Source organism: Enhydra lutris, unplaced genomic scaffold (assembly GCF_002288905.1).
Source record: "Enhydra lutris kenyoni isolate GAN:26980312 unplaced genomic scaffold, ASM228890v2 scaffoldscaffold6, whole genome shotgun sequence".
NCBI lineage: Eukaryota > Metazoa > Chordata > Mammalia > Carnivora > Mustelidae > Enhydra > Enhydra lutris.
Window position 1 is genome coordinate 48,241,829 of NW_019154090.1, and position 15,843 is coordinate 48,257,671.

Consider the following 15,843-nt stretch of genomic DNA (forward strand, 5'->3'; position numbering starts at 1 on the left):
CTGTTTATTGCAGGGTACTTTCATGTATAGTGATTGCAGGTGCGAGCTCCGGGACATCTAGCCTTTGGTGCAGTTTTTGTTCAGGATTCTGTACTTTTCAAACCAAGGAACAACAAACACTGAGTAGAAGCATTCAATTTGCTAAAAAACAAAAACAGTATTCAAAAAAGTTCAACATGCAAAGTGAAAATTTTAAAGGAGCAGGAAGAGGATATAACACATGTACTTGGGAAAATGGCACCACTTCACCATGCCTCCAATCCAAACATGATTTGACTTTTATTTTGATTTCAATCACTTGATAGTAAAATTAGTGAGATCATCCCCTAAAACATCCTTCTGTTTATGGTGATAATTGGAGACTAGAAATAGGCTCCATCCTGCCATACTCATAATAGAAACCAGTGATTTTTTTTTCCTCCTTATTTTTACTCATGTGTCACTTACTTCATACTTTCCCTTACATGGCCTCTGCTGGCTTCATCCATCCATCCATCCATCATCCATCCATTCATCACCCACCCATTGTTCATCTACCCATTATCCATCTATCTATCCATCCATCCATCCATCCATCCATTCTCCATCCATCCATCCATCCACTTGGATCCATCTACTTGAACTCACCCATCACCATCTATCCTTCCTTCCCTGCACTTATCTTTGTTCATCCACTGATTCATCACACCCTCTCCCTCCTTCCCTTGTCCCCATTCTCTCTCAAGATTTTGTTTTTCTTTTTCACTTCTCTTTTATCCCATAATGAAAAATTAATAAACATAATTTCTTAGTTTGATTTTGTTTTCTTGATTTTCATTTGAAAACCCAGGGTTGGGGGTGGGAGGCTTACACGCTTACATTTCTTCTAAAATTGGAATCGGAATACCAATTCCATCAGCTTAGTCACATCAAGAAGATCCTCTGATTTTACCCTGTTGTTATAGTCAATTATTCAGACACCTGACTCTCCTTGTCTTGACGACTTTTATCTCCCATAATTCTTCCACAACAAAGGAGCAATGCCTGCCAAGTAGGATCTTGGTCACTCTTACCTTCACTTCTCCTCTTTGTGTAAGTCAGTGTTATCTATGCATTCTTTTCAAGCAGGCTTGAATATACCCCCAGTAATTCTACCCTCCCTCATCCTAATACCACAGAAAACCCCAGTGAGTTCTTCCTGAATTAATGTGCATTCATACAGTACCGTATAAAGCTCTCCTTCCTGAAAGGAGCAGTTAGTAGTGTCAAACTTTTGACAGGTGATCCGCTGCATCTCCATGTTCACATGATACTACATATGGTCAGTAATCTGTGGGGAGCAAGTGGCAAGGAGATTAAAGGACTTCTCCTTTCTTTGTAGCTTCTTGTGGCAAAAACTCCTTTGCATGGTGCCCAAGGTCAAGGACTCCTTCTTGGACAAATTGGTGGGCTTCTCTCTCCCCCTCTTATCTGACTCCCGTCCTTTTGCCATTCAAGGAGAATTCTCCAGAAACCAATCTCTGGGCAAAGACACCCCTTGGGCAACTCAAATGATACTAATTGTTTTGGCCAAGGGTCTATAAACTGTCTGTAAAGGGCCTGATAGTCAATCTTTTAGGCTTTGCAATCCATGCAATCTCAATTGCAAGTACTCAACTTAGCTGTTGTGGCTCAAAAGTAGCCCTAGAAGATGTGTGCATGCATGACATGGCTGGGTGGCAATAAAACTATTTACAAAAATTTTAGTCAGGCAATATTTGGCTCCTGGGGTATGATCTGTTAACCCCTGCTCTTAGGTGTCATTTAAGTAATTTCATCCATGTCAGTGAATTTATGTTTCTCCTAAAATTCCCAATTGAAACTAAATGAAAAACAAAAATAAAACTGGGGGCATCACATTACCTGATTTCAAGCTTTACTACAAAGCTGTGATCACCAAGACAGCATGGTACTGGCATAAAAACAGATAAATGAGGCTGAAATTCACTTGTATGGGCATCCCTTTTGGACTGTCCCCTTCGGAAAGGCATGGCTAGGAGAGGGGGCTGCACTGACCTGCTTCTGGACCTTCAGGACATGCACAATCCAGAAACTATACTTGTCGTCATTCTTCTCGTTGAAGTCATTGATCACATACTGCATAGTGGCTGCCACATAGGACTCTGATGCAGGAACTTCTTTGACACTCAGAAAGGTTTTCCTTTTTTCTTGGTAGGTGAGGGCCATCAGAGATACCAGGATGGCCAGCAGGATTTGTGGGACCTGCCAGAGTCTGGCCATTGTCCCTCACCTGGGGAATGATAGGAAGAAACCAACTCCCCCTTACCCTCCAGGGTCAAGCAGGATCCCACTGACCTTCCTTGCCTGGCCATATTTAAATGGTCAGTAATGGAAACCCACAGCCCTCCTCCTCCACCCTCTCTACTATAGCTGGACCTGGTGGATGAGCAGGAACACTCTGTCATGGTTGGCAAGTTCAGTCCCACTTTCTCTTCTTCTTTTTGCATATGTTCACTTATCACACACATACACTTATACAAATACTCATTTCTTCTCTTTTGGGTGCTTCTGTCTTAGCAACACACACCCTCTTGCTGCCCCAGCATGATTTGGGTGGAAGCCAGGCCAGGTGCGTCTATCTATTGAACCCATCTCAGCCAGCAGCGTGGGTGTTCTGGAGTGACAGGAAGCAATGGAGACATGGGGGATGCTGGATCACAGGGCAGTGAGGCACAAACAGGTCAGCCAAGTGAACACCACATCCTCCCTGTCCTTTGCCTTTCTTTTGGACTCTTCTTATCACCCTTTCCCTATACTCTGCCTGGCCAAGATATCACCTTTCCTTCAGGCCTAAACCTTGGTCTCTTCCTCTGTGTTAATAATTCTTTTTTTAAAGAAAATATTTGTGGTGTTATTGTATCATGAGACATTGAAACATCTGAACAGATGAATATCCAGGCAGTGAGGCAGCCATTTTTCCCTTCACTTCTGAGTTATTAGAGCAACTTGTCAGTAGGTTAAAAATAAGGAAATATCTCAAGAAATTAAAAATAGAGCTTCCCTATGACCCTGCAATTTCACTACTGGGTATTTACCCCAAAGATACAGATGGAGTGAAAAGAAGGGCCATCTGTACCCCAATGTTTATAGCAGCAATGGCCACGGTCACCAAACTGTGGAAAGAACCAAGATGCCCTTCAACGGATGAATGGATAAGGAAGATGTGGTCCATATACATTATGGAGAATTATGCCTCCATCAGAAAGGATGAATACCCAACTTTTGTAGCAACATGGTTGGGACTGGAAGAGATTATGCTGAGTGAAATAAGTCAAGCAGAGAGAGTCAATTATCATATGGTTTCACTTATTTGTGGAGCATAACAAATAGCATGGAGGACAGGGGAGTTAGAGAGGAGAAGGGAGTTCAGGGAAATTGGAAGGGGAGGTGAACCATGAGAGACTATGGACTCTGAAAAACAATCTGAGGGTTTTGAAGGGGCGGGGCGTGGGAGGTTGGGGGAACCAGGTGGTGGGTATTGGAGAGGGCACGGATTGCATGGAGCACTGAGTGTGGTGCAAAAACAATGAATACTGTTACGCTGGAAATAAATTTAAAAAATTAAAAAAAATAAGGAAATAAAAAGACAAGCTTTTGCATTACTTAAGTCTTTCCAAGGTATGTGCTGGTTCAACACAAACTTTGTCAGATGCAGCTTGTGACCAAACGTCATGCACAATACCTCCATAACAGCAGCGCACTGAGCCCACTCGCACCACGGCCCTGATCGTTTGTGTATAATATTTTGAATATCTGGAGGAATGTGAATAGTATAAAGAAGAGGAGAAAAGAGGAACAGCACAAGTGCTTGGCTGGGAGGAAACCAATTGAAGTTGTGCAGGGAAAGCCTTGAATATGTGATTGGTGCAAAGCCAAGCATTGGCAATGTTCTTTAATGGGAACATCTGGTGGAACCCCATGGTGGGGTTTTCATCAGCCTTGAGCTGGCCCACAACCATGCTGTTGATGCAGCTATCTGTCATGGGCTGCTGGTTCTGCACTGTGATGCTGTGCTGGGTTTTCTGAAACGGAAGACTAGACAAACTCTCCACAATGGCAGCTTTCCTCAGGAATTGCTGTCCCTCCCACGTAAGGCATGATGGGTCAATATAAATTGTGCCCAGTTGGTTCCTGTCATATTGAATGAATCTGGATCCAATCTGCTCTCAAATAGGCTTGTCGGCCATTCTGAAACATCACCCAGCCTTGTTGAGACCCAAGGGACTGGCACGATGATGGCAGTGGTACGACAGCCTGTGTTAATAACTCTTTCCTTTTTTTTAAAAAATGTATTTATTTTTGAGATAGAGTGAGAACACAAGCAAGGGGAGGGACAGAAGAACAAGCAGGCTCCTGCTGAATGAGGAGCCCGGCTCAATCCCAGGATGCTGAGATCATGACCTGAGCCGAAGTCAGAGGCTTAATCTTCTGAGCCACCCAGATGACTCCCTATGTTAAGAACTCTTAAATTTGGGAGGTGCACGGCCCCCCTTGGAGAAGCCAATGGTTTCCAGATAGCAAAGGATGTGCCCTATATGGGAAGCAGACTCCATGTATGCATGAAGTCATGAGACAGCTTTATATTCACTTTCCACTGTCCCATTGAATGGCTTCGGCTATGCAATTTGTCCCCTGTAACCTTTCAGGGCACTCTCAGACAATACATACAACCTCAGTCTAGTAATCAAGAACCAGTCTCTCCAGGGGTTAGAACTTGGAATGTGTTGTGATGCTATACTTCTTCCTCCTGGAGGCCTGCCTACAGGGAAGAGTGATAGCTCCTTTTTCATTTTCCCCATCTGTTCCATCTGCCTCATCTTACCATCTTACTTCAGGACCCTTCTAATGTGGGGACCAGGAGAAAAAGAAGGGGTGGAGATACTGAGAAGTTCCTACATGACACCAGCTGCAGTGCTCCTGGACTTGTTGGGAATTATGCAGTACACAGTTCTGTGAGTCCCTTCCTGGCTCTCCCCCAGCCTCCACTGCTAGTAACCTCTCCTCCACAGCTCTCTTGGAAGCTGTGTTAGTTTCCTAGGGCTGCTGCAATGAGTTACCATCAACACTGGCTTAAAATCAACACACAGTTATTATCTCACAGTTCTGGAGATTACAAATCCTAAAATTAAGGTGTTAGCAGGGTTGCATTCCTTCTGGAAGCTCTGGAGCTCATTTTCTTGCTTGTAGAGGACACCTGCATGCCTTAGCCTATATACCCTTTCCCATCTTCAAAGCCAACAGTGTAGCATCTTCAAATATTTCATCTGACCTCTGATTCTTCTGCCACCTGTTCTTCTCTGACTCTCTACCTCCCTCTCACAAGCATCCTTGTAATTATTTCAACCCACCCAGATAATTGAGGTTCATCTCTCCATCTTAAGAGCCTTAACTTAATCATACTTGCAAATCCCCTTTGCTTTTGGAGGCAGCCTGTTCACAGATTCCAGGAATTGGACTGGAACATTCTGAGGGAAGTTATTCTGTCTATCCCAGCAGCATTCCATCTGGTTGTTTGCCCCAGATGTCTTCCATCTGGTTGTTTGCCCCCTGGGAATCCCTTGATTTCTTTTAGCTAAGGTGTATGGACCTTCCCACTCCAGCTCTCTCTGCTCAGACCAGTTCTGGCCCAGCCGTTTCTTGGGTGCCCAGCTGGAAAGCATTGAGTCAGTCTCAGCTTGTAGCCTTGGTGAGGTTCAGACAGGAGCCCACGTTGCTTAAAACTTTCTCTCTGCTCTCCAACTCCTGACTGCTTTATTTCCTCAATATCTATGGATCTTTGCCTACTGTGAGAAATTTCACATTCTTCTCTAAAACCTCACTTTGAAATCTCTCTCAGTTAAAAATACCATTTGAGGGGCAACTGGGTGGTTCAGTCGGTTAAGCGTCTGCCTTCAGCTCAGGTCAAGATCCCAGGGTCCTGGGACTGAGTCCCACAAAGTTCTCCTTGCTCCGTGGGGAGCCTGCTTCTCCCTCTCCCTCTTCCTGCTAACGCCCCCTGCTTGTGTTCTCTCTCTCTGTGTCAAAAAGAAAAAAGTCCATTTGAGCATTCAGAAACATCCACATAAAATGTTGTATGTAACTTTAGAGGGGTTATAGATCCCCAAATTATACCCACTGTCATGGACTCTGAATGAAGAACGTCATTTCCATATTCAAAGCTACTAAGAATTTGGCCACATTCAGTGCTTCCATAGAGTAGACCCCTATATAACTGCCTTCATGCCAGGTCCTTATTTTGAGATCCGATCCTATATTTCTATCTGGTTGCTGCAAATTTCTTTGAAAATCCCACTGTGTACTGAAGCTCCTCAAACTCAGGACCAGATCGTCCTTACTCCCCTCACACTGCCCATTTGGGTGTACCACATAACTGTCCCTTGGAAGTCCCAAAAGTAGCCACCAAGGCCCACCTAGTCCTCATTCACCATTTCCAGCCCACCTCCCACCATGGATCATTTATGGGTAACATGGACCAATGGCTTTATTGCCACAAGACAATGCATCTATGGGTATACTTTCTAGTACATTTATCTTATTAAAAAGAAAAGAAAAGAAAAGAAAAGAAACCCTCCTACACTGTTGGTGGGAATGCAAGCTGGTGCAGCCCCTCTGGAAGACAGCATGGATGTTCCTCAAACTTTGAAAATAGAGCTACCCTACGACCCAGCAATCACACTACTGGGTATTTACCCTAAAGATACAAATGTAGTGATCCAAAGGGACACGTGCACCTGAATGTTTATAGCAGCAATGTCCACAATAGCCAAACTATGGAAAGAACCTAGATATCCATCAGCAGATGAATAGATAAAGAAGATGTGGTATATATATACAATGGAATACAATGCAGCCATCAAAAGAAATGAAATCTTGCCATTTGCAATGATGTGGATGGAACTAGAGGCTATTATGCTTAGCGAAATAAGTCAATCAGAGAAAGACAATTATCATATGATCTCCCTGATATGAGGAAGTTGAGAGGCAATGTGGGGGGCTTGGAGGGTAGAAAAGGATAAATGAAAAAAAGTGGGATCAGGAGGCAGAAAACCATAAGAGACTCTTAATCTCACAAAACAAACTGAGGGTTGCCGGGGGGAGGGGGGTAGGGAGATGGTGATAGAATTATGGACATTGGGAAAGATATGTGCTATGATGTGTGTAAACCTGGTGATTTCACAGACCTGTACCCCTGGGATTAATAATACATTACATGTTAATTAAAAAAAAAAAAAGATTTAAAAAAATCCAAAAAAAAAAAAGAACAAAAAAACATTCTTCCTGGCAGGAGGCTTTCCACATCCTACTGACAGTTGGTTTGGAGGCTGAAATTAAAAGTGGAGGGAGGGTAACTGCCCGCTGTCAGAAAGTCTTCCTGCTCAACCTTGAACAGGACACTTAGTTTCAGGTTTACGTGGATTTGCTTAATGTGTTTCCTGCCACAGGCTTGGATGCGCTCCATTGGAAGAAGTTATCTGACCACCAAACTCTCACCTCAGTTTGAAGGACACGCTGAGGAAGTCTGCCTGCTTTGTTTCTAAAAGTCACACATTCTCTAGTGATTTTGTAAGTTCTCCAATGACGTCAACCTTAAAAATAAAACTGCCAGTTTTTTTACTGGCAAAGCGAGTTTATTTGGAGATAGCAGAGGAATCGCACTTCAGGACATACACAGTATGGTGAACCATAGGATAGTCTGAAGAGACAAAAGGAAGGTCAGCTTTCATTGGGTTTTAGGAGGACATCAGGGTGGATTATTTTGAACAAAAGTTCACTGGAGAAGAACAAGTGTTTCAGACTGTGGTGGTTTCTCATTGAGGGCAAGCAGTGGTTAGTGCACCATTGCTGGGACAGGGAGGGGTTTCCTCCTTTTTCTTAAAGGCAGGAGACAAAATTCCTATGTGAAAAATGTCCTCCTTGTCAAGATAATTTTTATCTTTTCTCTTCCTGCTGGTGCTGCCCACTGCCAGGAACAGTACGTGCAAGAGAGTGTTCCCTTTAGGGCTTCCCGACTCCATTTTAAATGAGGTGCCCTTTATGCATTTCCACATTTCCCCCTTTTGATTAAGATCTTCCCTAGAGAGCATCACTGATCACAAGGATTTCCCCCATTTTGTGTCTTTGTCCTTTGTTGCCAGGAAAGCCCTGTCCTGGCTGTCACGTCCCATGTTGGAGGTAAAGTGCACTCACTGAAACTACTGAGGCCACATGTGAGCAACAAGGAAGGTTAGGAGGGATAAGTCTCCGGCCTTTTCCACCTACACTCTTTATCTTATCAACGTGGTAAGCATTGGAGATCATCTCCACACATTGAAACAACATCATCCTCTTAGATGCATCCCTTCTGCAGACATTTGACAGGCAGCAGGTATGAAGTTGAAGAATAATTATGTAAAGTAGAATTAGAGTAATGTGGTAAATCCAGTTTGTATGATCATTCTAAGCCAGGAGCTGAAACCTGAAGGTAGCCAGCTAAATAGATCAAGACGATGGAATGTGAGGAGAAATTTGCCGTAACCTGTGTGCTTGCTCTCTGATCCTCTATAATTGAATTTCTGCTTCTCTAGAGGCATTGATCCATGTACAAAGGATGGAATTCACAACTGTATAAATGCCTCTTTGTTCAGTAAGTAGATAATCAAGGGCCATGTGATTGTCTATAACTACTTTATCTGGCGAGTCAAGTGATTACCACTGGGCTGCTACTGCTTTGGCAGTGGGACTGGCTAGCTTTCCTACTATTAGGGAGAGATTTCTGGTCATGTGTTGATTGGCATATGAGAAAGGTTCTCCTTGTGGAGGCAGTTCTGGAGTCATGTATGCCTCCTGTAAGTTTTTGTTGAAGGTGGCTATGGAGGCTCAATGGCAGGGCAAGTGGGAAACTTCTGATGTGTATGGATGCTGACACGGACAGTTAAATGTGCCTATAAGCATTGACCCCTTGTTCACCAGCTATCTAAATGTTCATATGCCCATGGGAAATGCTGTCTACTGCAAACAAAAATGAAACCAATTGAGGCACAAAAGACTCCAGTGAAAGTTTGGTTATTGATAGATTCATTAACTGGAATTTCTTGATTGGCCTGTTCAAGTCATGGGATGGGGGAGTTTGGGATAGTTTCTGTGAGAAGCCATCCTTTCTAAAGCAGTCTTTTCTAAAAACCTCACAAAGAGGTGTAAACAACTTCTAAACCTTTGGCAGGGCTATAAATATCTGGGATGCCTAGCCTTATAAGTAATCCTAGCAAATGGAGGAAGTTCTTTTAAATGAGGATCACTGTCTGACTGCAAATCTGAAAAGACAAGGCCAAAAAGTATGAGCCTATCAAAGAGTGATTGCAGCCTGGCCTTGAGGGGTTAAGATGGTGTGTGTGTACAGAATGGAAAAAGAATAGTTATTCTTGTACTGGCCTTTTCTGCTGGCTGCACAGACTCTTTTGTTACTCAACGTACTAGGTTATAAACATGTTAGATCATTCCACGGGAAGAAATAGAGTGTTTATTATGGTCTAGCACATACCTACATATATAAAACTGATATAAAAGTTTAATGAACTGACATATATTTCCTGTTTTCAGTATATGCCATGCATGCACTCCATTTTGTACTGTATGAAATTATTTTTAAACATATCTATAGATAATAAATAAGTCTATAATACATCATCTGTAAATTATAGATAAAACTGAAGATATATTATCCATATATCAATGTAGATACAAATAATATGCATATTTTCTACTTAAATAAATGTTAATAATAACTCAGGAACAGTCTGAAAAACAAGAAGTCACAGTAAATCCTTCTACAGTTGGTATAAGGCTTTCGTGAAAGTTTCATGGCTTCTCACTTTCCAAAGGAGTGTCTGCTGCTTTGCCCAGATTCTTTCAGGTTTAATGCAGTTTGTGCAGAGTTAATTTCTGCATATTACGTTAAGTGTTCTAGCATTTTCTCTTGATTTATTTTGTGTTCTCAGCAATTCCAACCTTTTTTTTTCCTTTTTTTTAAGTTCTTTATTTATTTGCGAGAGTGTGAATGCGAGACATCACAGAAGGAGGGGGAAAAGCAGACTTGATGCAGAGCAGGGAGACTGACATGAGGCTCAATCCCAGGACCCTGAGATCAGGACCTGAGCTGAAGGCAGACATCCAACTGACTGAGCCACCCAGGCGCCTCCTTTCCAACTTTTTAAACTTAATCTTTGCTCTGCTGATCTTGGCGGCAGTCTTTCATGTGTCAGGGGGCTCACCTGGGTCCACTTGATTCTATTACACATGGCCTTTCATGCTTCAGCAGGGTAACTTAGGCATGTCCCACGATGGTGACAGGCTTCCAAGAGAATGAAAGGATGTGCTCTAGGTCCTTGGGGCTTAGGCTTGGAATTGGACTACAGACACTTCTGTGACATTCCATGAAAAAGGGTAAGAGACTCCACCTCTCAGTGAGAGGAACTGTAAAGTCGCCTTTGCAAATGGCGTGGATATAGGGAGGCTTAAAGAACTGTAACCATTTTATCAATCTAGCACACAGTATTAATCCCAAGTAAAACTGTATTTTCCTATTCTTAAAATGATTATCACACCTGCTGTTCAAGACTATTATCTGTTCACGCCTTCTCCCCTAAAAGATGAACTCTTTGAACTTATTATTATTTTTTCCTGCTCTTCTGTCCCCCACCCCACCCCAGGATGAGCATAGTAGGATGATTTTATTTTTTCTTTCCTCCATATTTACTCCTTGAGTTTGAGATTCATTTATTGCCCAAGGGAGCTCAGTTATTCCAACACCATTTGTTGAAAGAGTGTTTTTCTACCTTGAATTGCCTTTTACATCAATGTAAAAAACGAGTAGGCTACCAGTGGTTATATTTCTTGACTATTCTGTTCCATGTATCTATCTACCACTTTGCAAGAACCATACTCTAGCTCTATAGGATTTGGGGGTGGTTTCCTTGGGATTTTCACAACATGATGCATGTACTCATATGATGTTTCTGGGCATACATATAATCATGTTGTATGTGAATAAGGAGAGCATATAGTTGAGTCATATTTTTATTCATTTTGACAATCTCTTAGTTTAGATCACTTATATTTAATGTAATTATTAATTGTGTTTGGATTGAGCCTACTATTTTAGTATTCGTTTTTGTTTGCTACCTCTTTTTAAGTTTTCTGATTTTGCTAATATTTCCTACCTTTCCATTCATTTCAAAAGTGCTTGCCTTTACTTCTTTGAATGTTCTATAACAGTTGCTTTAAACTCCTTGTCAGACTGAATTATTTCAGCATTGGTGTCTTTTTAAAAATTGAAGTATAGTTGACGCACAATGTTACATTAGTTTCAGGTGGACAAAGAGTGATTTAGCAAGTCTATATGTTATGCTGTGCTCACCACAGGTGTAGCTGGTGTAGCTACCATCAGTCACCATACAATGCTATTACAATACCATTGATTATAGTCCCTATGCTGTGACTTTTATCCCCATGACTTATACTTCCATAAGTATAACTGACTGAGCCACCCAGGCACCCTGACCTTGACATTTTTGAAGAGGCATTATACTGTGGAATTTTCCTAAATATGTATTTGTCTAATTTGTGCAATAGCATGGCATCCTGGTAAGTGCTCTGACAGTACAGAAACCTGTCTGTGGATCTCTCCTGGTCTGTGCCCATTGGCCTCAGGGGACACACATCTCTCACCTCCTCTCAAGGCCCCAGTTCTGACCCTACCTCCTTGAAAAAGGAAAGCTCTGTTCTTTTTGTGGCTGTCTTACCAGCTGTCTTGGTCTCTCCCAACATTTTTTTTAAAATTTAATTTAATTTTTTCAGTGTTCCAAGATTCGTTGTTTATGTACCGTACTCAGTGCTCCATGCTATATGTGCCCTCCTTAATAACCATCACCAGGCTCATCCATTCCCCACCCCCTCCCCACTTTTGAAATAGTAACAATCAGACTCATTCAGAGCTAAGGAATAGGAATGTCCCTATAGAAAGCATGTTTATTCACAGGATTATCATCCCAAGGACAAGGCCAGAAGTGTGGGATGAGGCAGCAGAGCAGGGGCCTATTGGCCTTGGTCTGGGTTCCTCGAGCATTGAACTATGTTGGTGCTTGGTCCTGGTTCTGACTTACAGCTGAATGACTGAGGAATAGAACTTTCTTTGCACCATTAAAAAAACATTGCTTTCTAAACTTTCAGATCTCAAAAGGATAAAATATTATTTTATTTATTTATTATTACATTTAATTAACCAACATATAATGCATCATTAGTTTTTGATATAGTGTTCAACAATTCATTAGTTGTATGTAACACCCAGTGCTCATTACCACAGGTGCTCCCTTAATACCCATCACCCTTTTTTACCCCATCCCCTTACCCTCTTCCCTTCTGTAACCCTCAGTTTGTTTCCTGGAGTCTAGAGTCTTTCACGGTTTGTCTCCCTCTCTGATTTCCACCCTCTTCAGTTTTATTTTCCTTCCCCTATGGTCCTCCATGTTATTCCTTATGTTCCACATATGAGTGAAACTGTATGATAATTGTCTCTCTCTGCTTGACTTATTTCACTTAGCATAATCCCCTCCAGTTTCAACCATGTTGATGCAAATTGTAGGTATTCATCTTTTCTGATGGCTGAGTAATATTCTGTTGTGTATCTGAACCATGTCTTCTTTATCCATTCATTTGTTAAAGGACATCTTGGCTCCTTCCACAGTTTAGCTATAGTGGATATTGTTGCTATGAACATTGGGGCACATGTGCCTCTCCTTTTCACTACGTCTGTATCTTTGGGGTAAATACCAAGTGCAATTGCTGGGCCATTGGGTAGCTCTATTTTTAACGTCTTGAGGAACCTCCATTTACTGTTTTCCAGAGTGGCTCTACCGGCTTTCACTCCCACCAACAGTGTAAGAGGGTTTTCCTTTCTCCACAGAGGATAAAATATTCTTATAATAGTTACTCTGTTGTGTTCTGTTGAGTTTTAATGTTTCCTTGGGAATGACTGATCTTAAATGTGATATAAGAATTGGACACCCAGGCAAGCATCAGGTGTTTTGAGATACATGGCGCAGCTTTGAGAGGGGCCAACATTAGCCCCTGGTGGACAACACTGCTGTAGAAAGAGGCAGCACCCAGCTCAGGCCAGCTGGGAGACTGGCAGAGGAGAGCCAGAAGGTTAGAGTTGGTTTATGTTCAGGGACGGGGTTCTCTTCCCTCCTGTTCTCCCTGCTGACACATGGGCTCTGGAGGGTGGTGCCAGCATGTGTGATGGGAGCAACATGGCCTTCCCTGCAGAACCATATGCTTCTCTCTTTTGTAACTGAGAATTTCCCTGAGCCCCTAATAGGTATATGTAATGTTTTTATTGTAACAAAAGATACATAACATGAAGTTTATTATTTTAATCATTTTTAATTTTACATTCTATTGGTATTAAGTACATTCACATTGTTGTGCAAACATCACCACCATCCATCCCTAGAACTTTCCCATTTTCCTAAACTTAAACTCTGCACTCATCAGATAGAAATATCTCATCTCTTCCCACCCTCTTGTCCCTGGCAACTACCTTTCCACTTCATGTTTGTATGGATTTGAATATTCCAGGGTACTTCATATAAGTGAAGTCATACAATATTTGTTCTTTGGTGACTGGCTTATTTCACTTAACATAATGCCCTCATATACTTTGTGACAGAATTTCTTTTCTTTTTAAGGCTGAATAGTATTCTGTTGTGTAGATATACGATATTTTGTTTATCCATTCATCTGTTGGTGGATATAGGTTACTTCAGACTTTTGGCTATTGTGCCTAATGCCTCTGTGGACATGGATGAATACATATCTGTTCAGTCCTAAGCCCCATTCTGGAGCAGTAACTGTCAAACCCCAGTAGAATTCCCAGGGGTCCTGACCTGGGCAGCTCTCTGCTTTGTCTATGAGTCTCCAGTGAGTCCAGTCACCTGGAGGCTTGATCTCTATAGGGAAGGAGGGAAATGGTCCTGCTGACTTTCTTTTCACACAAACCTCCTGAAAGTCAACGTTTATAGGAGAATTTCCCAGGAAGCAAGGACCACATCACTTCTGCTTCAGACTCTGGCCACCAGGCTCACAGGGCACAGGCATTCTGTAGATGGGTCATACCTAAATCTGAGAGGCATGAGAGGGTGGCCAAGGGAGGTTCCATCTACCTATAGATACCCACCAGGGCACAGGGACCACCAGATTGAAGGAAAGCCTTCACCAGGACTGCAAATGAACTTAGAAGGCAGCAGTTCAACTCAGCACATCCCTACCTGCTCCTTGATGCTTAAACTCCCCTACCTGGGGACTCAGCCTTGTCTTCATGGTGAGAACTTAGGTTATAGGCACTACTTACTGCTGCTGGGAAAGACAGGTGGTGATGGACACTCCTGTGGTGTGGAACTGTATCATCTCTGTCTTTCTTGACTCAAAGCAAGACCTGGAGAGGAGAGAGGAGTGACAGGGCACCAGGGTGTGAATGGAGGAGTGGGAGGCAGTGACTTTCAGTGCCCTGGGGAAGAGGTGTTTCTTTGCCTCAAATAGGGGACAAAACCTGGAGTTCAGCACCTGCCAAGAAGAAGAGCTGTAGAAAATATCCCAGGACTTCAGTTGAGAGCATGAAGGGCCACAACCTGCATGTTAATTGGAAATAGACCAGTTTAAGAAGTGCCACTTCGAGTCTTCAAGGAACTGAAATGAAAACTCTAATTACGTAGAATTCTATAGCCAGCAAAATTTTTCTTGAAAAATGAAGGTAAAATAAAAACATTTCAGACCATCAAAAAGGAGAAGAATCTCAAAAATTTTAAAAGATCAAAAGGGTTCAGAGTATTTTTTTAAATTTAAACTTCATTTTATTTTTTCACTGTTCCGAGATTCATTGTTTATGCTTCACACAGTAGACAACTGCAATAAAAACAATCTGGAAAACTCTAGATCCTGTAAAGTTAGTAGTATATTTCTCAATAAGCCAAGGGTCAAAGAAGAAATCACATAGAAAATAAGATAATACTTTCAATCAAAAGATAATGAACATATGGCATAGCAACTCTTCTGAGAGGTAGCCAAAGCTTTATCATCTTAAAGTCCATATATTAACCATGCTTGAAGGACATGTCAGGGGTAGGCGGGAAGTTTGCTGAACCCTTAGGACAGGGCTCCCATGGAAGTACAGTTGTTTAGTGAGAAGACAATTTTTGAAAACAACAACAACAACAACAACAACAACAAATTAACTAATTAAAAGATACATTATCTAGATCCAGCCAAAAATTAATCCTTAAGAGAGTTCTTTGGGAATAAGAAATAACCCCAGTGAAAATAATGTTGAAGGATGCAGAGCAGAAAGGTAAATATGTTATTAAATTCAATTAACTTAAGACAATCATACTGTTGTGGTCTTTCAAATATACAAAACTTAACCACTTGATAACAATAACAGGGAGTTAGGAGTAATAGTCTTCTAAGGTCTTTTCACCAGCTCTGAAATGGTAAAAGTACTAATTTACATTAGATACAAGTAACTCAATGATGCTTGTCATAATTGTTAATAGTACCACAAAAGAAGAGTAAAATAAGGAGTAAATAAAGCCATGGAGAGGAATAAATGGAAACTTTGAACTTGAAAAAGAATTCAAGAAAGAAGAAGGAAAGAAGGAACAGACAATGAGATGAATAGAAAACAAATATTTGTATGGTCAATTGGAACCCAAACCCATCAATAGTGGTGGTAATACTAGTTGTCAGTGATCAGTAATATGAGTCATTGTAGAT

The 15,843-nt window shown here is 41.8% G+C and overlaps 1 protein-coding gene and 1 pseudogene across 1 annotated transcript; both read right to left on the reverse strand.

The window, feature by feature from the left end:
- Window positions 1-57: 57 nt before the first annotated feature.
- Window positions 58-2,259, reverse strand: LOC111141903 (cystatin 11). Its single transcript, XM_022494733.1, is given in 3 exon segments — window positions 58-141; window positions 1,205-1,309; window positions 2,035-2,259. Coding segments are annotated over 3 exon segments (414 nt in total).
- A 144-nt stretch (window positions 2,260-2,403) lies between these two features.
- On the reverse strand, window positions 2,404-4,226 carry LOC111141904 (annotated as a pseudogene).
- Window positions 4,227-15,843: the final 11,617 nt, after the last annotated feature.